The following is a 25376-nucleotide window of genomic DNA, read 5'->3' on the forward strand; positions in this document are numbered from 1 at the left end:
ATAAAAGGTCCATTGTTCTTGTGTTACTAGGTTAACACACCTTTGAAATCCTGGAGGAATCCTTTTCAGACCCTGGGATGTACAACCACCCTCCAGGGAGCACATAATGGAATCCCCCACCTTCATTTATTCTTCCTTAGGTTCCCTCCTTAATTCTAAATGCATAAAGAAACTGCAAACTGTCACTCTAGAACAGGGGTGGGCAAACTTTTTGACTCGAGGGCCACAATGGGTTCTTAAACTGGACCGGAGGGCAGGAACAAAAGCATGGATGGAGTGTTTGTGTGAAATAATATAAATTCAAAGTAAACATCATTACATAAAAGGGTACGGTCTTTTTTTTTTTTTTTTTTAGTTTTATTCATTTCAAACGGGCCGTAGTTTGCCCACGGCTGCTCTAGTAAGTGTTTTTCTCAGTCTATTGAGATCTTGCTTCCAGGTGTATCCTGTTTGCCTCAAATAAATTTTTACAAAAAATTTTCTCAGGTTTGGACGTTTTCATGTCAACAATATAATAATGTGGACAGACTAAAATAATTCTTTTCACCAATGCTTTTCCTACCTCACTTCCTCCAGCCTTTCTCTTCACCTATGTCTGCCACTAAATTCTGGGTGGATCTGCCAAAGAACTAATATTTTAAGGGAGACAGCCAACAGGAAAGTTAAGAGGTCATAAGGTTACATGAAAAAGAAATTAGTTCCTACACCTTCTTTTCTTACTTTTTTGTACTTTATTTATTGAGGTAGGTTGTCCCTTGGGAGTGACTTTAAGTTCCCAACAACTTCATTGGCTCCCTAGTTGAGGTACCCTTTGTAGCCAGAAGTGACACTTTAGTCCAAGTCAGCAACTCCAGGGGAGTCTCTATGCCACAGAGGGCCTCATATCAAAGACTAGCTTCACCTCTTAGCAGCCTGGGCATTACCTACATAATAATTTGTAAGATAAGAAGTTTCTCCAACTCACAAGATACACATCAGCCTATCACTATTATCTCAAATTCTACAGTAAGCAATTCATTCCTGTGAGACAGACATTCTTCCTTCTAGAATTCTCCCTTACTTGGTCATCACCGCACACCACTATCAATGGAGTTGGAGCCAGTTATGCTGGATTCCGTTAGAGGCTGGAAGCTTAAGCAAATCACCAGATCAGTGTCTCAAGTTGCAACTAACCACACACATTAGAATAAACCAGGTGACTTACAAGATTTTAGAATCCTGCCCTAGCAGGTTTGGCTCAGCGGATACAGCATCAGCTTGCGGACCGAAGGGTCCCAGGTTTGATTCCAGTCAAGGGCATGTACCTCAGTTGCAGGATCCTCCCTGGCCCAGGCCCTGAGTGCAGGAGGTAATCAATTGATGTGTTTTTCTCACATAGATGTTTCTGTCTTTCCCTCAGTGATGATTTCTTTAAAAAAAATTTTTTTTTAAATCCTGAGTCCCATCAATTGAGTCAAATTTTTGGAAATAGAACATGGGAAACCTGGTAATTCTTGGGTACTTCGCAAATCTATCAGGCTGTATCTAGTATGTCTATAACTATGCCAATACCAAGGTGAACCTTTATTACCCTATACTTCAGATATAAAAATAGACAAAATGAGAAAGACTGCTCCTTGTTCTTCCTGGGTGAAATGTTTCCAGTTTGTAACAAAGTGCATTAGTTCAGCAAGAAAGAACAAGTAGACAAGTAAGGTCATAGTTTTAAGGTGGCTGTCAGAAAGTACGTCACAGCAAAACTCATTACAGTTGGTTGTTTTACACACATGTTCACCATAAAAGCCTCATTTGGGCAGAAGAGTGGTTGAGCATAACCTATAACCTCTTCCAGAAAAACTGAGCATCTTCTATATGCTAGGCATTGTTGTGGATGTTTCAGTCTCAAAAATCTAACATCCACAATGCCTAGCATATGGAAGATGCTCAGTAAATATCTGTTGAATAAAACAAATGAACCAACCCAGGGAGAGGAGAGAAGAGTAAGGTTTGTATAGAGCTCAATGCCAGTAATAAAAAATATGATAAAGTCCACTCTATTCACCAGCAACTAGGTATTTATATAGGTTAAAACAAACAAAAAACCACTATCTTAGGTATGGCTACCAAACCTCTTTGGAAAGCAAACTCTTAATAGCTTTTTGGTTCTGTACTTCATCCTTCTAACCTAAAACTAAACTATCAAACTTTAAATGGTATCAGTTATAATGCTTACATTTCCTAGCCCAAGAAAGTTTTCATACCCAAGACCTATTCAACAAAATTGAGACATGACCATCATCAGAAGCAGCTATGTATTTTTTTTAATCTAAAGATTGGGCATACAGAAACATTTTACATAAATTCTCATCTTTTTATTATAAAACAGAAAATATGGACCCCAGGAAAAAATGTCTCTTTCCACAGGTCTTAATCCCTGATCACTGCAGTAAAGACAATCCCTGGTAATACAACAAATATTTGCTACCCACCCACATATTTGGTAGGACACAAAGGAAGCCACAGGCCTGTCCCTTGTCTTCTTACTAAAGGGTTGCAGATAGCCAGTGAAGCAACAGGATAGCCCAGTTTTTATTTCTAAACATAAGCCTTTTAATCCTATATTTTCATAATTACTAGAAGGTTAGTGGAGTTTGTAGCTTCTAATCTTCTACTCATAAATGTTACGTTTGAGAGGGCTTTGTATTGCAATGGGCTTTATTAAATGTTGGTTTTGTCAACGTTGCAAAAAAACCCCAGTGACTAAGGAAGTCATTAACTCTTTATACTTCATTTTATCTCTAAGTTAGCAATAAGCTTCCCAGGCTCTACTTAGTCACATTTAATTTTTAAGAATCTTCAGAGGGAAAATGTTTCATATACAATTAAAAAGAATGTTGCTTGATAAAGTTGAGATTGAGCTCAAAATAAATCCATCCTGGTACAACCCCCTTCTTGGTGCTCTGGAGAGAAAAAGAACACACACCAATACATAAAAAGTAACCTAGCCCTAACCGGTTTGGCTCAGTGGATAGAGCGTCGGCCTGCGGACTCAAGGGTCCCAGGTTCGATTCTGGTCAAGGGCATGTACCTTGGTTGCGGGCACATACCCAGTGGGGAGTGTGCAGGAGGCAGCTGATTAATGTTTCTCTCTCATCAATGTTTCTAACTCTCTATCCCTCTCCCTTCCTCTCTGTAAAAAATCAATAAAATATATTTTTTTTAAAAAGTAACCTAGATGAAAAGGAGCTTGAAGTGAAGAAATGACACAGACTCCCCCAATACACACTTTAAAAACTTTATTTATATAAAAAACTCATTTGTTTTTAAAAGCATTAACAAGAAAAAGAAAAACAGAAAAGGTATGGAGCAGAAGACATGCCCCTTAGTAGTGTTCAGTGGGAAGGTGCAATTTTTGGTTCTCTGGAATTGAATTTTTAGTGTTTCTATAAACGGGGGGAGGGGGAGGAAGACAGTTAAAGGTCCCCAAAAGCCCATGGCTGTTCTATTACCCACACCCCATCAATAAAAAGAGCACCAGCAAAAGAGCAGAGAGGACAAGAAAAACCAAGAGTGGGCCAGGTCAAAAACGGGGGCAGTTTCCCCTGTGCAGTATGTTCTTAGGGTCAAAGAAGGAAAAGGCTCCTTTTGCCAGAAAAGGAGTGGGGAAAAAATGGGAAGACAAAAAAGGGGAAATAAGGGATTTTAATGTATAGAGGAAGGAGAAGAGGCCAATGGGTTGTGCACTTTTCTCCTACCCCATAGCCTCCATATATAAGGGAAGGGGAGAGAGGAGAAGGATGAAGTTTTCCAGTTTGCACTGAACAGAGCTTTTAGATTAAGGGGAGGAGTCAAAGGCAAGTAAGGAAAAGGATTAAAAAAAAAATCAACCAGCATAGCAGCTGATTCCTCTAGCCCAAACAGCTAATATACACTAAAATGAAAGGAGGAGTTATCTAGAGGTGGAGGGCAGGCATGAATTCCCTGCAACCCCTTCAGAGATGATGGTATACTCTGGACAACTAAGGAATAAGAGTCATACCACTCACTTCTCCCACAAACCTCATTTTGTTATCATTACAACAGGATTTTTGCAAAATCCCAATTATATACTGTTGAGCAAAAAGCTTGCTATGGCTGAAATTAGAGGCTACACGAATTCCCACTGGAGAATCTGAGTCTCTAGGTCACCTCTCCTCTTCTTTCTATTTAGGGCCAATAGTGGATAAAAATCAACAAAATGTAATTTGCAAAATCATGAGAAAAGAAATTGCAGAGGCAAAGAAAGGCACATGGAAGGGAAGGAGGAGGTGCATCCCAGGCCAAAGGCACAAAGAAGAGGCAAAGCCAGGGTCGACCCCCACCTTTTAGGGTAAAGGGGGCAGAAGTATGTACATCAAGTCCTTTAGTCAACTAACCAATCCAGGGAGGAGGCAGGAAGGACAGGGCTATATGGGTGGGAAAAGGAGAATGGGGCAGGGGGAAGCCAGCTTTGAAGCTTCCTGCCAGTTTCAGACTGATTCATGTACATTCCTACTAGCTGCTCCTAGAGGTTCCTTCTCCTCCCCAGAAGACACCTTTCTGCTCCTTCTCACCCAAAGTCTTCCTGGACACATCCTCCTCTTTCTACAGCCTCTTGCAAATGGCAAAGCCAAATTAGCAGACATTATGATAAGATGCGAGAGGAGAGTTAGGATGGCCTCGGTAAGGGGCAGTGGCCAGCACCCCAGGTTGTCACGAGGCTTGGAGAAGAGATGGAGTCTGTAAGTCGCTGATGGTCCCTGCACTGGAGATGAGGAGAGCCAGGTTTCTTAATCTCAGTTCTAGGAGACCTTCACTTACTCAAGGGCCCTTGCCAGGTGGTATGTGCCAATGTTGCCAGCCTTCTTTGCTTCAAAAATAGCCAATAGAAATAAGGAAGAGTTCACACTTCCCATCAAAAAAACAAAAGCAAAACAAAAAGTCCCTTCCCCACCAGGAAAAAAAATCTCTATTAAGAATCATCAGTTTATCAGATTGCTGTATAATGCATATATAGCATGTGACTTCCAATTCTTCCCACGGCTTCCAATGAAGACTCCCACTCTCTCTCTCTCTCTCCCTCCGCAGAGGCCAAGAGTTCCAGAGAGAGCTGGCAGAAAGAGCTAATCTGCAGCAGTTTCTCAAGATATGCATACAACTGAGTCAGGGTTCTTGGGAGCAACTGGAGAGGATCTGGGGTGGGAGGAGGAACGATTAAGCTTCATTGGAAGAAGGAGTCGATGGAAAGAAGGCAGCCACTTAGGGCTACTAGGGCAGGCAGCCTGGCGATTGGCACAATAGTCCAGCGAAGAAAGGGGAAAATTATCAGTCCACCAAAAAATAAAAGTACATATATTATACGCCCAGATGTAGTGGAGATCGTGATGCTAAATCTTCTGCTGTAAGAAAAAAAGAGAAGGAGATGTTAATAGGGTTGTAAGGAGAACCAAAAGTCAGTTGAACAAATCTGGAAGGAGGAAAGTAGCACATAATGGAGAATCAGATCACCAACGGCCTGCCCCAGCCTCTTAGGTAACAATCACAGAAAAGCACCCCAAGCACCACATGGCTGAGACTAGTGTCTCTGGCCTGATCAGATCAGCATGATTGGCAAACCGCTGGCACACAGGGCCTCCTTCCTCAGCAATGATCTTGGGGGTAGCTAGAGAACATACCACGGGGGGCAAAGACACTTGGTCCCCCTCCTCATCCAAAACCAACACATCCAATTCTTCCTCGAGAGATTCCTGTCCCTCGTCCTGCTGTGAACACATGCAATTTGTTAGTATGGGAATAAGGAAATAGGAACTGTGTGAGTATGTGCTAGATCTAGGGATAATGCCCACATCTGTAAACTCAAGCAAAACAGGATAATAGTAAGAGAAGGGCAAGATTTCAAGAAAACACAGGTAGGAACAGGAAGAAAGTAATGTATATGAATAGACCAGTTAGTGTTAGTCATGTCAGTAACACATTTATAGTCTTCCTGCCCCCATCTCGATCGAACATCGTAGCATAAAGGCCCAAGAAATCCCAACAGGAGTCAAAACTTCCTACTTTTCCCAAAAGCCCCTACCAGAAGAGGATGCAGTCTTTCACTGGGTATTTTTCTCTATTTCACAAACATGCAGGCTTCAAAACAGAATCCGCTGCAGAAGGACAACAGTACATAGAAAATTTACCATCAGGGGTGTTCCCTTCAATGGCTCCATTTCGCCTAGGTCCCCGGATCGATCCAGTGTTCTATTGTGGTCCCCTCTCTCATTCATTGTGGAATAGTTGTTATCTAAAGAAAGAAGCACACAGAAACATGATATCCCTCTCTAGGTTATACTATATATTAAGCAGATTAAGTGTGAATTAGATGCCTCTGTTAGGAACTGAACTTTGCCAAATGCTCCAGAAAGGCATTAAGGTCTGGTGGCCCCTGACCTAAAGAGAACTTGAATCTAATTGGGAAGACAATATATATGAAATACAGGGTAGGTAAAAGTAGGTTTAGTTGTTGGTATGGAAAATAATGCAATAATAAATAAATAATAATACAAGAATAAACTCTGGAAAAAAAAAAAAAAAGAATAAACTCTGTGTTTCATGTACTCACAACTGTAAACCTACTTTTACCCCATCCTGTGGGTTAATAAAGCTAAACAGACAGATAGGTCTGTCTATAAGGAACGAGAATGAGGTGTGCTGCCACAGTTAGTAAGGGCCTAACAAAGCAGACAGGACTTCAGTTAAGTTTTGGGGGATGAGAGAATTTAGAAAGGCAAGTGGGAAAAATGGGAAGGACATTCCAGTAAGAGGTATTACATGAGCAAAATCAAGGAAGTATAGAGTGAAGAAATAAAAGAGCAAGTTAGACCAGGTGGGCTGAAACAGAGCACATGGAGAGATGGAGCCAGCATCAGACTATGAAAGGCCGTGAGTAACAGTTTAGTTTCTGCAGGAATGGGGGATGCATACGATGATTTTTTTTTAACTTTGAGCAAGTGGGAATGTGGAAGTGGATGGATCAAGTTTCATTAAATTTCCAAATGGCAATGTCCAGCCAATGCTCTTCCAGAATGGTAATGGTGAGGGTGCTAGAAAACACTGCAGAGTCAGACAGTTCTACTCATCACAACAAAATATTACTCCATATCCATAGGCAGGAATTAATCACCTACCTAATGATCTTGAGTTAGACCCCATATTGCTCATCTGAATTTCTTCCCGATCAGGTTTCTTATCTATATGAAGACAGAAAGTTATCCAACTAAAAAACCGAACTTTTCAAAATCTAAACTCATCATAAAAATTGCTCTCTGGTTGTCTTTCATCCCTCTTATCAAATTTTTACTGAGTACTCACTATGTGCCAGGCACTAAACAAAGCCCTCGTGGGACTTAAAGCAATCCCTTCCCAACAGACTCCTAATATAAAGACCCCTTCACTCTAAACCAGCAATTTTTAAATTACTTGGTCTCAAGACCCCTTTACAGTCTTTAAAAATTATGAGGATCCATGCCCAGCTGGTGTGGCTCAGTGGTTGAGCATCGACCTATGGACCAGGAGGTCATGGTTCAATTACCAGTCAGGTCACATGCCCAGGTTGCAGGTTCAATCTCCTGTGGGGGGCGTGCAAGAGGCAGCCAATCAATGATGTCTCTCTCTCTCATCGATGTTTCTTTCTATATATAGTTCTGCCTTCCTCTCTCTCTAAAAATAATCAATAAAAAAAATAAAGAATATAAGGATTTTAATAAATAAATAAAAATAAAATAAGAATATAAGGGTTACAATATACACTTAAGTGAAAAATTTGCTCATAGGACAAAAGGGTTTAAAAAATATAACCCAAAATAGCAGTCAGTATCCCTAGGCAATAGAAATAAATGATTTTGTTGTTGTTTTTCTGGTTGCCTGTTATTTTCTAATTTTACAACAGTAAACATGTATTACTTGATATTATATGGAAATATCAAGGAAAAAATAATCATTTTTAATATATACATATATCAAACCATGTTGTACACCTTACATTTATACAATGTTGTGTGTCAGTTACAACTCAGAGAAACAGACTAGGGTTCATTTTCCAGTCATTTTAATTTTAAGTCCACTTGCAAAGACAGGGGTCACACCTGGACTAACTGCCTGTTTTGTTTTATTTTCTAATGATCAAACCTACCAGCTTATGCATTATAATACCTCTGAAATGAAGTATTATTACTCTCTACCAAAGACTAGCTCACTCAAAAAGAAATATATATCCTATTTCTTAGATAATAAGCCCACTAAAGAATAGCAGAGGCCCTAGCCGGTTTGGCTCAGTGGATACAGCATCGGCCTGTGGATTGAAGGGTCCCAGGTTCAATTCCAGCCAAGGACACATACCCAGGTTGTGGGCTTGATCCCCAGTTGGGGTCATGCAGGAGGCAGCCAATCAATAATTCTCTCTCATCATTGATGTTTCTATCTCTTTATCCCTCTACCTTTCTCTCTGAAATCAATAAAAATACTTAAAAAAAAAAAAAAAAAGAATAGCAAAGGAGGAATAAAAGCTGAGGGTAAGCCTCTGGATACTGCACCTGATTTCTGATTCCGGTCAATAAGAGGAAGAGTGCTATCATCATAAGAATGACTGCTCTGGCTTCGAGATGCATTGTTTAGATTCACCTGGAGGCAAACATAAAATGCAATAATGTCAGAGTATTGAATTTACCCACATCTTATTCCCTAATGGGCACAGATCTTTAGGTTCCTGTTCCCAAATACAACTCCTACAAGAAGTAAATAAGGGTTAAGTAAATACCTACATAGTGAAACAAACTAGGATATTATGGCTTCTATCTGTGTTCCTGAACAGAAGATTACAAAGATACCAAACACTCATACTATCAGAAGACCTAGACTGAGAAAATGGTAAACTCCATCAAAGGGCTGCTGCAGATTTGGGGAAAGTAAAAAAGGCCCCATCCTTCATTGCCACTAGTATATACAGTGCTCTGTGACACAGAGGAAAACTAGAGCTATTTTGGCAGCAAATGAACTGTTGGCACCATTCACATGGGGGGGGGGGGAGCAAACCAAATGATTTCTTTACCACCAGTGTCTAGGGTCAAAAGTACACTTAATGTGAAAGAAAAGAAACCAAACACAGGAACATTATCTGACATCGAGAAAAAAAGGTAAATGTCTCAGCCCTAAGAGTTACCCTACCTGAAAATCTGATTTCTTCCATCCTTCTTTTTCCAGTGGCTTCCGCAGTTCCTTATATCCCCAGATTGTCTGTAATACAAGTGCTGCTGCTCGAACTTCCTTTTCTGAGCGGTTCCTTTTGAGGAAAATAACACCACATGGAATTTGGATGTAAGACCAAGGAAGAAGCTAAGGCCCTGTTCTCACTAACATAATGTAACATATGAACATAAATGCCAAAATGGGTAAGATCAAGTCCTGTATTCTGTCCCAAAGAGAGACATACAAAGATATTTAATGGAAAAGTCTGTTATTAATTTATGAATCAAGATGGAGAACAGGGTAATTAATACAACTTCACATTTTACAGTAATTAATGGAAAATAACCGTAGAAGCAAAAAAAGAAACACTCCTTCCTAACAACTCTCCTCTAACTTAAACTCTTCCAGTTGTAATTTTAGGTGTTGAGCTCACCCTGATTTGTTGATCAAGACCAGCTTCTCAATACCCTGTGTCTCTCGAAGCTTTTTGGCAGCCTCCAAGTTCTCAGCAATAACCTCGTTGATGGTATTCAAAATAGAGACCACAGTATCCTCAGAGAAATTCTGGGAAGAGCTCTGCTGCCCACCTGGCAGATTCTTTACCAAGTTGGGAATAGCATGTTTACCTATAGCAGTGAGACAAAGGAAAGTGTGTTTGAAGAATGAGCTGAGTCAGGTATGAGGAGCCTAACACTGCTCTTATTTGCAATGATCATATAAAGTATAGGTACTATCCCTATGAATCCATTTCATTCTCCTATATGATTACCATATCAAAAGAGCAAAGGACCTGGAATAGCCATGAATTTATTTCCCTTACTATTTCTTTCTTTTTTTTTTAATTTTTTATTTTTTTAAATTAATTTCAGAGAGGAAGAGAGGGAGAGAGAGATAGAAACATCAATGATAAGAGAATCATCGATCAGCTGCCTCCTGCACGCCCCACACTGGGGATTGAGCCCGAAACCCGGGCATGTGCCCTTGACTGGAATCGAACCTGGGACCCTTCAGTCCGCAGGCCGACGCTCTATCCACTGAGCCAAACCAGCTAGGGCTCTTACTATTTCTTTATTTACTCTTTCCTTTTTCAGTCACATTGAAATAATGTGAATACTTATATAAAAAATGCTACACAGGCCTAACCAGTTTGGCTCAGTGGATAGAACGTTGGCCTGCAGACTGAAGGGTCCCAGGTTCGATTCCGGTCAAGGGCATGTACCTTGGTTGTAGGCACATCCCCAGTAGGGGATGTGCAGGAAGCAGCTGATCGATGTTTCTCTATCATCAATGTTTCTAACTCTCTATCCCTCTCCCTTCCTCTCTGTAAAAAAAATCAATAATAAATATATATATACACACACACACACACACACACATATATATATAAAAGCTACATAGTCCTTTCAGATATTCTAATGAAAAGTATATTTAATATTATAATAGGCCGAAACCGGTTTGGCTCGGTGGATAGAGCGTCGGCCTGCGGACTGAAAGGTCCCAGGTTCGATTCCGGTCAAGGGCATGTACCTGGGTTGCGGGCACATCCCCAGTAGGAGATGTGCAGGAGGCAGCTGATCGATGTTTCTAACTCTCTATCTCTCTCCCTTCCTCTCTGTAAAAAATCAATAAAATATATTTTTTTAAAAAATTTTAAAAAAATATTATAATAGTTCAATAGAATTTTAATAATAGTTCAAATGAATTTTAAAAACATATATATCTGGACTCTGCCACTTATGAGGTATTTTAACTCTGAGCATATTATTTAATTTACCTGACCTGGAGTTTCCTTATTCTATTAAAAAAAAAAAAAAAAGAACCTTTTTAAAGTGCTGACAAATGAGAACATACAGAAGTGCTTAACAAGGCCTACTAACAAAGTAAGTGCTTAAAAATAATAGCTGTGGCCCTGGCTGGATGGTTCAGTTGGTTGGAGCATCATCCCGTACACCAAAAGGCTGCAGGTTAGATCCCAGATTGGGCCACGTAGAGGAGGCAACCGATGGATGTTTTTCATGTTGATGTTTCTCTCTCTCTCCCTTCCTCTCTCTAAAATCAATAAACATATCCTGGGATGAGGACTTAAAAATAAATAAATAATAGCTATTATTGTTCTATTTTTTAAAAGTAATCACTTCTTGTCTTTCTAAGAACCATTCAACTACAGTTGACCCTGAACAACACGGGGTTTGAACTCTGCAGATCCACTTACATGCAAATTTTTAAAAATAAATATTGTAAATGTATTTTCTCTTCCTTATGATTTCCTTAATAATGTTTTCTCCAGCTTACTTTATTGTGAGAATATAGTATATAATACATATAACATACAAAACATGTGTTAATCAACTGTTTATGTTATTGCTAAGGCATCCAGTCAAAAATAAGTTATTAGTAGTTAAGTTTTTGGGGAGTCAAAAGATACATGCGGTTTTGACTGTGTGGGGCTGAGCACTCCGCGCTGTTCAAGGCAATTGCATAACCCTCTGCTACTCTTGCATTCACAAACTATAGAGGGCTAGGATCCTTTCTCTAATCATTTCAATAAATAAATTACTTAGTACCTGATGGATTAAAGCACTGTACTACATGCTGAGGGAATGGTTAACATCCTACACCTTACCAATTAATTCTTTGTTGCGAGCATCCACGGCCAGATTTCTCAGAGCTCCAGATGCGGCTTTCACTACCCGCTCATGTTCATTGGTCAGGAGGTCAGCGATGGCAGAAAGAGCCTTCTCTTGACGCAGAGCAGAGCGGATGTATCGACCATACTAGAAGTAGCACGTGGAGGTGGAACAGATTACAAAAGGATGCAAACTAGTGAGCTAAGTGCTCCCACCTCCAAAACCATTTTCTAAAAGGTACTCACCGTCCAGCGCCCAGCACACAAGTTCTGGATAGCCCCAGCTGAGGCTTCTAGGATGGCAGGAGTCTTGCTCTCCTTGAGGAGTGAGATGTATATCCGAACCACCTCTGGCTGAAATAAAAGCTCATAGCCTACACAGGAAAGGACAAGAAAGTGGTAATTAGTACCTACAAACCAGGCTATGGCTGATTGAAGTCCAGCCTTTATTCTGTACTGATGGGTTTATGCTCCTATACCAGTGGTCGGCAAACTGCGGCTCGCGAGCCCCATGCTGCTCTTTGGCCCCTTGAGTGTGGCTCTTCCACAAAATACCACGTGCGGACGCACATGTACAGTGAGATTAAAACTTCGTGGCCCATGCACAGAAGTTGGTATTTTGACTTAAGAATAATCAGTCCATGGTAAGAGCAGAACAGATATCAACTCATCATTTGCAACGTGTCTCTCCTCCTTCCTTGCCTCTTCTCTCCCACAGTTTACTTTGGCCTTGCCTGGCAGCCAGGCATGGGTAATTAGGGGATTCATTTGCTCATTGATAGCACTCAGGGTTAAAAATTCCTCGTCTCAAACAAATTATTTCTAACTTGACCAAGTCATTCTTCCTACCTTTACTGTGACTAAGTAAAAAGGCCTATCATAGATTTAATGACATCTAAAATTTTTATATCCATGGAGAGATAGGAATTTTGGATTCACTGTATGGATGAATATAAAGATCCAAACTATGATAAAGAGGCTTCTTCTTTTTTTTTTTATTGATTAAGTTATTACATATGTGTCCTTATTCCCGCATTACCTCCCATCCCCGAGGCTTCTTATAGTAAGTAATGTTTAAGTCCCAAGAACTACTGTGGCTACTAAGGGTACCCAAATTTCTAATCATCCAAATTTTATCCTACCCTCAATAATGTGAATAGTTGCCATAACAAGCAGTGCTTTCCAAGTTACTGCTATACTATAGTTTCCCAATACTTTCATCATCACTTCAAATCCATAAATCAGAAAAGACAGAATAGTAAACATATTGTATAGCTAGTGTTCGGCTACCAAATAGTTATCTGTGGACTATGTTTATGAGACTCTTGGAAATTGAAAAGAAAAAATAACTTACCTCGAGCGGGACTCGTTCTTTTAGGGAAATCCACTGTGTCATTTGCTGGATCTTCTGTGGGTTTTTTCCCTTTGGAAATTAAAAAAGGTGGGGAGGGATAAAAAGTTTAAGAAAGGAAAGAGTCCACCTGGTGCATTTTTTTATTCTTTAGTCAAAATCTTTGAATCAGAGATGCATCGAGTGGAGGGGGTTGGGGGGAAATATCCAGGCCCCCAGCTTGTCCCAGCAGGGGGCTGTGCAGAAACAAGGACAGGAAACAAGCAGCAGCACGGTAAGATAAGGATAACCACAGTTGTTGCTATTGTCCTGAGTTCTAGTAACTGGGACTGCTGCCCAGAAATAGCATGCCAGGGCCATTAGCTCAGATGAGCTAAACTTGTTTCAGTGGTCTTCCTCAACTGAATTTTCCTACATGCATCCACAGGGAAGAGTTAGGCAAGGAAATACTAGGGAAGCTAAAACCAAAACATGCACATTAGAAGTAGATAAGCACCTTAAAAGATTCCACTCACCTCTGGAGAACCACTCATCTTCCAGTGCATCACCCAAGGTGGAAAGCAGAGGGGAGAAATGAAGGAGGAAAAATGCAGGAGAGAGATGTCAACAGAATCATGAGCAAATAAGCAGGAAAGCAGAGGAAAAGAAAAACAGGGGAAACACAAAGGAGGAATGGAGGAAGGCCCCAGATTAGCTGAGTTCTCCTCCTTCACTGCCCCAATCACTGATACCACCACTACCACCAACACCAACACCAACACCAACACCAACACCACCACCACCACCACCACCACCACGACCACCTTTTTGAATAAAGCACACAACACAGGGGAAGCAGCAGCATAGCACAAGGACATACTTGACTGGGCAGATCCTATATTGCTCAGCAAGCATTTTGCAACTAAAGTTAAAAGCGTTCCTTCCTTTCCCAGTCCTACATTATAGAGTAAGAAGGAAGGAGCTAAGACTCACCTTTGCCCTTCTTGGCCCCAAAGCAACTGGCAGCATGTGGCCCAGTATTGTTGGCAACACTGGGAGGTGCCTCTTGGTAACGTTCTGCCTGTGGAATCTCCCGATGAACTTGGTATGACAAATTCCGAAGAAGGCAAACGCAGTTCTCCACAAGCTTGGGAACATAAGAGAAAAGGCTCCATGAGAAAAGAGAATGCCTATAGTGACTTCCCATAATTCAGATATTACAATACTGATCCAAAAAGCATAGTCCAATCCATCATCTCTAACAGCCTCTAAGTACCCTAAGCTTCTCAAAATCCTTGTAGCCCCAAGCTAATGGAATGGCACATTTGGTGAATGGCAGAAAACTTAGGGTCTTTTTCCTTAAGCTTTTTACTTTTTCCTACTTAGTAAAATGTACAACCCTGGAAGTATGGCTAAAGAGCTTTAAGGTATAGAGGTGAAGAAAATTCTAAAAAACACTTTTCTCCTAAAGTGAATACCCATTTTAGGGAGTAGGGGCTAGTTTAGGTATCTAATACTATTCAAAAGCCTGGAATAACAGGTATGCATTTCAGATACCTCATGGTTGTTTTAAGTGGAATTCACTCAGCCATTAACTTACCTTGCTGTCTGAATCCTTCTGCCCAATCTCAGCCTGAACAATGAAAATGAGGGCATCCACTAAACCATCACATTCCCGAAGTTTCCGGCGAGCTTCACTCCTCTCTGAGCTGACATTCCTAAGGGGAAACGGAGAGGCGGCAAGATGACTCAAATCCAGAAATCCTCCCCTTAAGATCCCTCAACATCTACAAGTCTCCTCACTACCTTTCTTATAACAAATAGTGAATACCCATAATAAGCAAGGCACTGCAACTGAAATTAAGTAAGATACTCTGCTTTCAGGACATTTAGAACCAGGCCAGGGGCAGGGGGCAGGGAGGGTGTCAATAAAGTATACCAACCACAATAATTTAAGATGGAATAGATGCTTCTTGTATAGAAGTACAAACGAAGAATGGGGCAGAGCACATAGGAGTATATCCCAGAAAGAAAGAACATATTGTATCAATTATAGAATGTAAGAAGAAATCAGGAAAACCTTCAAAAAATAAAGGCACTTGAGTTTAGCCTCAAATGATAAATAAGGAGAGAAGGGCACTACAAACAGAAAAAAAACAGATCTTCCTCACCCCACCCCCCACCCTCCACCCTGCTAGGACTCTGTATTCTTTTTGTTGCATTGATCACAGCCTGACCTGAAATACAGATAATTGAAAGCATGGGCACAAACACAGGACTAGACAAGTGCCTAACATGTGGTAGGTACTGAACAAATGTCTACCAACTTAAATGAACAAAGTCAAAGAGGCACAGAAGCGAGGAGGATATGTGGAAACAGCAAGTAACCAACATCATGGGTGTATGTGGTACACAAGGAAGTAGCAACAAAGGTAGAAAGACAGGTTGGAGTCATAGCCTGCAATATAGACAGAATGGAGGCTGAATGACAGGCTAAAGAATTTGAACTTTCTTTTTAAAGAAATTTAAATTAGTCCTCAAAAATTCAATCTTCATACTCTCAAAGCCCTTGTGTTACCTAAGGCAGCCAGCTGTGTTGGTAAGCACTGACTCCCACTCAATATGGCGTGGCTTACAATCTTCGTTAGGTTCCCGCTCCCAGCCAGAATGCGGAATGATCACTTCGTCTGTCAAGGCATGCAGGGCATGGTCCACAATCTCCATTTTGATTGAGTCATGGGATGAGAGATTCCACAGGGTTCCTGGCAGAGACAACTCGTCAGACAGCTCTTCAGCACCCAAAATATGCTTGAAGCATGCCAAAGAGAATCCCCTATTCCATCATTTCACAGTCTTCCCCAGTGACTAAATACCTTGTAATGAATGAGAGTCAAGCTTCTGTTTGTGACCCACAGTAAGAAATGTATTTTACATTATGGCTCAATACAAACACACATATCATAAAACAGTTTAATAAAACAATTCTTACTATAAGCAATGCTTTCTAAGGTATCTACACCAGAGTTTCTCAAATGCTGGATTTGGGGGCCAGATAATTCTTTGTTGTGTGGAGCTGCCTGTCCATTGTTAGATACTCAGCAGTATCTCTGGTCATTACTCGTTAGCACTCTCCACCCCCATCCCACTACCAGTTATGACAATCAAAACTGTCTTCAGACATTGCAAATGTCCTCTGAGGTTCAAGATTGCCCCCAACTGAAAACCAATCATTATTGCAATTTCCTTCCTTCCTTTCTCTTGGAATGCTGCCTGTGATCTACAAATTGTGTTCAATAGACACTAACAAATCACAACCCACAATCTGAAAAATCACTCTTCTAAAGAAAGGACCACAAGCTCAAATGTCTACACATGCCAGAAAGGTGAGTCAGGATAAGCAGATATTTAAAAGAAATTGTTAAGAACATGAACAAATGGCAATGATACTCAGCTTCAATGTTTATGCAACAACTCATGGCAATTGGTCAGAACAACAGAATGTGTTGGGAATTATTGCAAACTAAAGAACATAGACCTTAATCAGCACAGACCAACTACTGTCAGGTAGCAAAATAGATCCAATGATACCAGTTCTTGCATATTGTTAACAGAAGCCAAGAATCTGGGAATTTTAAGTAAAAATCTTCTGAATTTTAAACATTAGCAACAAATTCTTTAAAATTTTTAAAACCCTGCATGACCCAAACAAACCTGTGAGATGAATTTGACCCTAAGGCCACCAGTTCACAACCTTTAATCAAAAGTATAAAAGACTGGAAATCCTTCTAGCACTCGACATCTCCAGTGGTAACAGTGACCCTAACCTAGCAGTTTCCCTTAGACTTAGACCCACAGCTTACCAGTAATGACTTCAGTGAGGTCCACATCACGAGCCTTACGGAGCAACCGCACAAGGGCAGGAACACCATCACAGTTTTTTATGGCGATCTTGTTATCCTGGTCCCGCCCAAAAGAGATATTCTTGAGAGCCCCACAGGCTCCAAGGTGCACTTCCTTTTTGGGGTGGTCTAACAATCCCACCAGTACTGGGATGCCCTTGAGCTTCCGGACGTCAGTCTTCACTTTGTCGTTGCGATAGCACAAATGTTGCAGGTACGCAGCTGCATTGGACTTGACAGCATCCAAGCGGAATCCTAGCATGGCTATCACCTCTGGCAGCTCTGGCTGTCTCCAATTGGGGGGTGGGGGTCCTCCCTTGCGCAGGCTATCCAAGCTTGCTAAACTTCCTCGTTCATGCTGGGCCAAAGGAGCCCAATAGTACTGGTCTGAGGGCACCTCCTCACCAATCATGTCTTCATAGCTCCTGCAGTGTTGAAAGAACCAAGAGGAAAAAAGGGATATATCAAGCTGTTTTCCCGAGTGTTCCCATTACCTCCTCTTCTTTATGGTAGGAGTAACCCCAATTCTAGTACACTAGATCTTATCTCTACTTTGCATAAATGATATACCGATCAATTTTTCTTAATGAGATAAAATAATAATTTTAAAGGCATCTCCAACTAAATTAAAACTATCTTTTTTCTTCCTATGAAGTTAACAAGCATTCAGAGACGTTAATCACAAAACAAGATCCAAACCCTGCTTAGCAGTGAATGTTACCCAACAGCTTAACTTCTCTGGATAGACTGAAATGAAGCTTCAGACAGCAGTTAACCAAAGCAACTGACTAAATGCCACAGTGAAGTCAGCAAACAATGCCTGAGAACACTTATTATAAGCCCGTAACTAAATAGGAAATGAGGCATTTACACACAGGAAATAGCTAGTGGGACCTGATTTGATTCCCATTCAGGGCAAATGTCCAACAGGTCACTGATTTGATTCCCATTCAGGGTGCAAGTCCAGCTTGCAGGTTCGATCCCCAGTAGGGGACGTGCAGGAGGCAGCTGATCAATGTTTCTCTCTCATCTGTTTCTATTTCCCTTCCCCTCTCTCTAAAATCAATAAAAACATTTAAAAAAAAAAAAAACAGTACAGGACTTCCTACATCATATGAGGATCTGGTTATATATGAGGTATAAATCTGAACATTAATTTTCACAGTTCATCCCAAGGTCACCTCTGCTATTCAACAAATGTGTTGGGCTGATTTCCAGCCCCCAAATTCTAAGACAATACCTCCAATTCTGTCAAAATAGAGACTACTGATCACTATCTCATTTTAGATACCCAGCCACTAAGAAAAAGAACACAGACAAAGCAACTGAAGGTAGAGAGATTATTATCCCTATTTCAGTACTAACAACAACCACTAGAGGGTGAGTCTGCCACACTATCATTTATTCATAACCACCAGGAAGGAATAGACCCATTATCTGTTGAGCTCATCTCACACTGTGGCTCCCACAGGAGAGAGGAGAATCTATTGTGTGGAACTCTCCAAATAAGCACACTGTTTGTTCCATAAAACCACTCCCACTGTCACCAAACCCTCAAGGTTAGCCTAAGCAGAAGGCCTTATAGCTGTCAACATCAACCACTCAACAGTAATTTAGATGAACAAAGCATTTAATGTCATTGAAACAAAATGAACAGGTTATATAGCTAAATTTTTAAAATAGGCTACTAAACAGTATATTAGTAAGATTCCATTTTAGTAGGGGAAAAATAAAGTCAGAGTCTGTTTACATGTTATAGGAAAAAGAACTCAAAGGGAAAATGCACCAAAGTGTTAACAGTAAGTCTTTATTAGTGTATGGTGTGCTTTTCTGGGTTTTTTCTCATTTTGGAGTGAGCATGTTTAATTTTTATTATTATTTTAATATAAGTAATTACAATAACCATGATTTTGGTCACTCAAGAAATAGGTCCTTCTTTACAAGCAGTGGATCATGACATTCTTTCCTTTGTTTTACCAATAACAAGGCTGTGTCCAGAGAGATTAAATGACTTGCTCGAGGCTACAGAGCCAGTGGCAAAGGCACAACTAGAACTAAAATCTTCTGGTTCACTGCTTTTTCCACTAATCATTATGCCTTACTGTTTTTGTTTGACCTTGTATTACTCTCCTCGGCCCAGAACAGGAAGCTACAAATGTTCTTTCTAGTCAAGCAGGTTTCCAAGTCCAGTGCCACCCTGGAACAAACCCAAGAACCAGGCCCAAAACCCTCTCTATGTCAACTGTCACAACAAGGGACAGCAGAGAATGACCTGGTCATCCACACCCACCTAAGCCCAATCACTCTACTAATGAGGAAGTCAGAAAAAGCAGACTTGTCAGTAATCAGAAGGAGCCAACACCCTGGGCAGACTCCTTAGATGATAGCTGTTATCAACCATTGCTCCATCTGAGGTCTGCTGCCCCACCCCCTACCCCCAGCCCACCCCCACACCCAAGAATAAAAGGTGAGTCACATGGGAGTTGGATTAGAAGTCCAAGTTACCTGAAAGGGGAATGACTCAGGTTTAGATAATGGGGCCTATACCCCTGGGCCCAACCCAGTTCACTATTAACCAAAGCTACCTAATATGAGGAAAGTGAGCATAAAGGCATTTTTTTAGAAGGTCATGACCTCATACAGAAATTCAGCAACAGCTGCTAGGCTATACTTACCATCAAGACATCCACAAATCTTCTCCCCTACTTCTTATTTCCCTTTAACTGGAAAACACTGCCTCTGATTTATTCTAAAGCAGGACTGGCAGCCCATGGGCCAAACCTGTTCTTGTACAGCCCAGAACTACAATTGGTGTTTATATTTAAAAGACTGTAAAAAAAAACACCACCTCGCCCAGCCAGCATGGCTCAGTGGTTGAGCATCGACCTATGAACCAGATGGTCACGGTTCGATTCCCAGTCAGGGCACATGCCTGGGTTGTGGGCTCGATCCCCAGTGTTGGGCGTGCAGGAGGTAGCCAATCAATGATTCTCTCTCTTCCTACCTCTCTGAAATGAATAAAAAAATATATATTTTTTTTTAAAGAACACTACCACAATAACAATATACAACAAAAATTATATATGGCCTGCAAAGGTTCTTCACAGAAAAGGTTTGCCAGCCCCCATTCTCAAACATTATCTCAAGGCAAACCATCTATCTACCAGTCCAAACATCAATCACTCCCTTTTTCATACCAAAGAATCCCCACGGAAGAGTAGGAAAGTCAGATTGGACAGCTGCTTCCTGACCTCTCAGAGTGTCCATAATGTACCACCCTCTAAGGATACCACCCCTGGTTTCACTTTATAAGCAACTATAAGAACCTACAGAGCTTTTGTGAGATCAAGGTTTGTTTTTAACTTAAGACTAAAACCACAACAGAGAAGGTTTTTGTACCTGTCTATTCTGACCCTGAAAGCCTAAAACCCTTAACACTGTTCTTAATAACAAACCAGAAGCTGAAGAAATTCACAGAACCAAGTGAATACTGCCTTGCCCCAGGCACCAGGCTCCTTTGTGGTGTTCCCTACCACCAAAGGGGCCAGATGTTAGACAGAAATAACAGAAACTCTTGGAGAGAAGCAACGGCCACAGTTTAGGACATAGACCAATAATCATTACAAGTTGTTCTCTATCATTAGAACATATAACTTTTTAAAAAGGAAAGAAAGTGCCAAAACCGGTTTGGCTCAGTGGATAGAGTGTCGGCCTGCGGACTGAAAGGTCCCAGGTTCGATTCTGGTCAAGGGCATGTACCTGGGTTGTGAGCACATCCCCAGTGGGAGATGTGAAGGAGGCAGCTGATCGATGTTTCTCTCTCATCGATGTTTCTAACTCTCTATCTCTCTCCCTTCCTCTCTGTAAAAAATCAATAAAATATATCTTAAAAAATAAATAAATAAATAAAAAGGGAAAAAGGCAAGTCGATACTTATTTAAATCAGAAAAGGGAAGAACAGGTGGACTTCCACAAGAAAAAACAAAGGAAAGGAGACCATAAGGTAATAAGAAGGAAAAGGAAGAGCTATCTTTTCCTTCCCCTTTTCTTGCCTACCTGAGGCGTCGGCGAGGGTCAGAGGGGGTCCCAGTCCGACGGGCAGTGCCATAATCGGACATCATGCCGTAATCCAGGTCATCGTAGCCCATGCTACGTTGGTCGTCTTCTAGACCATAAGGCTCTGGATGAAAGCGATGCAAATCTACGCTGCTCCCACCTACCCGAACCTGGGGCTGTGGCCCATAGACATCCTGTCTACTAGGTGCCCGGTAACCTTCCATGCTGGGCCTATACCGTTCCTCAATGCGGGTCACCCGGGACAGACTGCCATAGTTGTCACTGCTACTTGGATAACCATCTTCATAGTGGCGGCTATATCCATCAGGAGGGTAGTGGAAGTTCCTGGGAAGGGTAGCAGTGCCTGCTTGCCCCACGTAGGGACCAGGTCCCCCATTGCCATTCTTACGGAAGTCACGACCCAGTGTCTGGATATAGTTGTTAGAAACTGATGAAGGGTCCACAGGCAGTCCGTCTGGTCCCATAGGGATTGGCTGTACTGTCCGTGTTGTCACAGTCTTTACTACTTTCTTGACCTTTAGGTAAGAAAAAAGAAAAATTAATGAAGCCCTGGCCAGCATAGCTCAGTATGTAAAAGTATCGTCCCTACACCGAGAGGTCTCCGGTTCAATTCCCAGTCAGGGCACATACCCAGGTTGTGGGTTCAATTCCTGGCCCAATCAGGGCAAGTGGGGGAGGCAACCAACCAGTGTTTCTCTCTCACATGGATGTTTCTTTACCTCTCCCTCTCTCTCTCCCCAACCCCCTCTAAAAAAAAAAAAAAATCAATGAAAATGTCCTTGGGGTGAGGATTTAAAGAAAAATTAATGAAGTGTAGAATCTAAGCTTAAATTCTAGACCATTCCAAGAAGAGAAAGAAGCCCTATCTCCAGCTCACTTTACATAGAAATGCCTTACAACCGCCCTTTATCCTTCTCCCCACCGTATAGGAAGTCCCCAGGCAGGCAAACTGCCCTTGCAGTAAGTATGCCTATAAGGATAGCTACTGTAGATCTTGATACACCTCCTCTTCTCCATTCCATTCCATCTTCCCATATCTCATCTATCTTCTATGTCTGGACAGAGATCACTTTCGCTTTCACTACAGATCAGTAGCCCTCATCCACCTTAATTAAGTGCTTAACCCCTCCCCTAATAAAAACCATAGGAAGACCTCATACAAATCCCAGACCTTATAAATCTTAGCTTACTGTGGTCTCTGTGCGGCGAGTGGTTCCATCATCCGAGGTTTCCACAGAGACAACAGACATGGCTCCCTCAGGGTCTTCCTCCGTATAGGTCTCCACAATCTGCCCTGGCTCCTGCATCCTGGGGATGGTGCTATAGAGAAGGTGACTGTGATCCTATAGAAAAGAGAAAAAAGATAAGAGTTACTGTTAAGCCATATATAGTAACAATCCATCCCAATGAGGAGTACTGTCTCCTGAAGATAGAGACTCCTAATGCATCTTCTATGGGCCCCAGGACTTTAGAGGGGTGGCTGTCCCCATCTTTTGAACTTGTACAGAAAGGCAGGAGATATAATTTCCCAGTTCTAACAAACATGAACTGAATTAACTACAGCCATTATCAACAACCAAGTGACAGAGACAGAAGATTTCACTTCCCATTTCTGGCCATTTAAGTGAATTTGAACTGTGCTAAGTGCAGCTACATCTATATCTGAGTGGTCCTTTAAAAAAGTTCACCCAAAAAAGAACTTTTAAGATTAACCAGAAAATCTCAGTAAGAGCCATCTTCTGACTGATTCTGTTACCCTTCAGGTATTGCCTAAGGCTCAAGACCAGCCAGAGTTCAGGTAGGATTTTCTACAAAGTAGACACACACCCATTCTAGAAAGGAGATATAGTAGTTGAGGGATCAAATACTGGATCAATGGTCATTGAAATTCATTCCAAAATAAAAACTACATATATTCTTTGAAGCTCTACTGTTTTATTTTCCTAAATAGAAGAAACCAATTAATGGGTGCTTACAGTGTGCCAGGCACTTAACAAGACACCAATATGCTTTTATAGGCTGGGGAAGTATGAAGATATACATAATGCAACCCAGACCTTAAACCCAAAGAATTACCTGGGGTCCGTTGAGTTTCAGATCTGAAAATTTCTGTCGCTCAAGGTCAGCATCGCCCACAAACCGGCCGTTCTGAAACATAGCCCACAAGAAGACAATTCATTTTGTGGCCTTCCTTTGCTCTATCAAACACAAATGATCTTTTTTCCAAACAGGAAAAGGACTTTCAAGAAGATATTTGTGGCCTGGAGTCTTTCTGTCAGTACTCGTAAAAGAACCACATCACTCCTTAGTCTTAGCACTTTCTCAAAATTGGAATCGGACCTGGAACTCTGGCAGACTGGGTCTCTGGAACGTAAGAATGCAAGCTCCATGAGGGCAGACAGTTTGGGGAAATGGGGTCGCCAGTTTTGTTTAATAATGTAGCCCCTTGTGCCTTGAACAGTGCCTGGCACATAATAGACACTAAACTACTTGCCAAATAAATAGCAGGGACTTAGATAAGTTTCCCAGAACACTATCTTTTTGGAAAGCCATACGAATATAAGGAAAGTTAGAAATGCTAGGTTGGGGAGTTTCCAAAAGCCTTCTTTACTGCTCTACTACTACTGGAAACTCCCATACCAGGCAGCTTTTTAAAGAAAGAAGCAAGAGCTATGAGTCTCCCTTTCCAAAAAGGAAGAAAACAAGTACCCCCAACTCCCCTCAAGCAAACAGATATCTCAACATCTTCATCATCAATTACTGAAGTCACAGAACACATAAAAAAAGTCACCCTTACGTTGTTCTGTCTTAAACAACAGGAAATAGACTATTGGCATTATACTACATAAAAATACATTTGACTGCTCTTCTTCCAATAGAATACAGTGAGATCCAGTCACCTTGGGAGACTCCTCCCCCACCCTACTCCCATTACATAGAGTGTGTAATGCTGTAGGGAGAGGAAGTTAAACATTATTTTCAGGAAGAAGGAAGGGTGTGGTTTCATTGCTGAGCAGAAGTTAAAAATAAAAGAGAGAGACAGGGAAACTATATACTATAAATCCTGGAATTCCCCACCACCTCCAAGCCTGAGCAATCTTGCTCTCCCCTTTCAATATATGCCTCTCATCCCTAACCCTCTATTCTGGTGTTTATAGAAATCCTAGGAATGTTACAAAAATACTGCCTCCAAATTCCTGACCATCCCCCAATAGGAATTCTGCCTTCTCTGTCTTAAAAATAATTAAGAAATCAGTAAAAAAGGGCTACTGAAGCATGAACACTGTTCTTAGTTCCCATTAGAGATCTCTTAAGATGCAGTCTATCAGGCAATGCCTAGAGATTATACCTACACGCGCACACACACAAACACACACACACAAAACCTCAGACAGATTACATCATAGCAAAGTCAGACTAGAGAAACCATAAGAAACACAAGATACTTCTTATTTCTAACACCAACTCTCCCAAGTCACATCACAGAGCCAGCTAACCCAGAGACCACTGGCTCCTGTGGCTATCTGGGTTAAACTGCAGCATGATGCTCCCTCTCCAACTCTAACCAACAAAATTAACAATGACCCCTTCCTCCAAGACATGATTTGCACAGCCAACAAAAAGAGCACACAAGAACAATATGGAACAGGAATACACAATTTATGAACACTGCCACACCTCCTGAGTACATACTGTTCCCTGAAGGAGACTGAATTGGAGTAGAGAGTACAAGGTGCCCAACTTCCCTGACCACAAGCAAGCATTTACCTTCCTGAATTTCTGATACCAAGGGGGAGGGATAGGAGATCAGAGAAAACAGAAGTAACCTGAGTACAACTCCAAACTATATGATCTACTATTATTAGAAGTGCATACCAGCCCAGCTGGTGTGGCTCAGTGATTGAGCATCAACCCATGAACCAGGAGGTCACCAGATGATTCCTCGTCAGGGCATATGCCCAGGTTTCGATTCCCAGGAGGGAGTTGGCCAATTGATGTTTCTCTCTCATCTATGTTTCTATCTCTCTCTCCCTCGCTCTTCTTCTCTCTCTCTCTTAAGTCAATAAAACTTTTTTTTTAATTGAATTGCATACCAACCCAGAAATCCCACTCCAGCAAAACTGGAAATCAGGTGGATGCTTCTAGAAATAAGTGCACCCAACTCAGCAGAGCAGCAATATTCCCTATCTCTTAATCAGTATTTGTCATCCTTGTAAAGATT

At 41.3% G+C, this 25376-nt stretch overlaps 1 protein-coding gene across 12 annotated transcripts in view; it reads right to left on the reverse strand.

Annotated features, from left to right (window-relative positions):
* Window positions 1–3258: 3258 nt before the first annotated feature.
* CTNND1 (catenin delta 1) overlaps window positions 3259–25376 on the reverse strand; it is a 47089-nt gene continuing 24971 nt past the window's right edge. For 3 of the 12 annotated variants that reach the window (XM_023756564.1, XM_023756562.1, XM_023756563.1), the window contains 17 exons: window positions 23231–23302; window positions 22345–22497; window positions 21134–21669; window positions 17039–17502; window positions 15757–15940; window positions 14779–14896; window positions 14172–14325; window positions 13715–13732; window positions 13203–13271; window positions 12095–12222; window positions 11846–11996; window positions 9656–9848; window positions 9202–9316; window positions 8571–8658; window positions 7167–7229; window positions 6180–6283; window positions 5418–5759 (listed from right to left, as the gene is read on the reverse strand). In XM_023756564.1, the coding sequence (XP_023612332.1) occupies window positions 5526–5759; window positions 6180–6283; window positions 7167–7229; window positions 8571–8658; window positions 9202–9316; window positions 9656–9848; window positions 11846–11996; window positions 12095–12222; window positions 13203–13271; window positions 13715–13732; window positions 14172–14325; window positions 14779–14896; window positions 15757–15940; window positions 17039–17502; window positions 21134–21669; window positions 22345–22497; window positions 23231–23302 (2844 nt within the window). In that variant the 3' untranslated portion in view covers window positions 5418–5525. Of the gene's footprint in view, window positions 5397–5417; window positions 5760–6179; window positions 6284–7166; window positions 7230–8570; window positions 8659–9201; window positions 9317–9655; window positions 9849–11845; window positions 11997–12094; window positions 12223–13202; window positions 13272–13714; window positions 13733–14171; window positions 14326–14778; window positions 14897–15756; window positions 15941–17038; window positions 17503–21133; window positions 21670–22344; window positions 22498–23230; window positions 23303–25376 lie in introns of those variants that run through there. The other 9 variants (XM_006091878.3, XM_006091866.3, XM_006091864.3 and 6 more) reach the window with 5 other exon arrangements.

The sequence above is a fragment of the Myotis lucifugus genome, unplaced genomic scaffold (assembly GCF_000147115.1).
Source record: "Myotis lucifugus unplaced genomic scaffold, Myoluc2.0 scaffold_97, whole genome shotgun sequence".
In the NCBI taxonomy this organism is placed as follows: Eukaryota; Metazoa; Chordata; class Mammalia; order Chiroptera; family Vespertilionidae; genus Myotis; species Myotis lucifugus.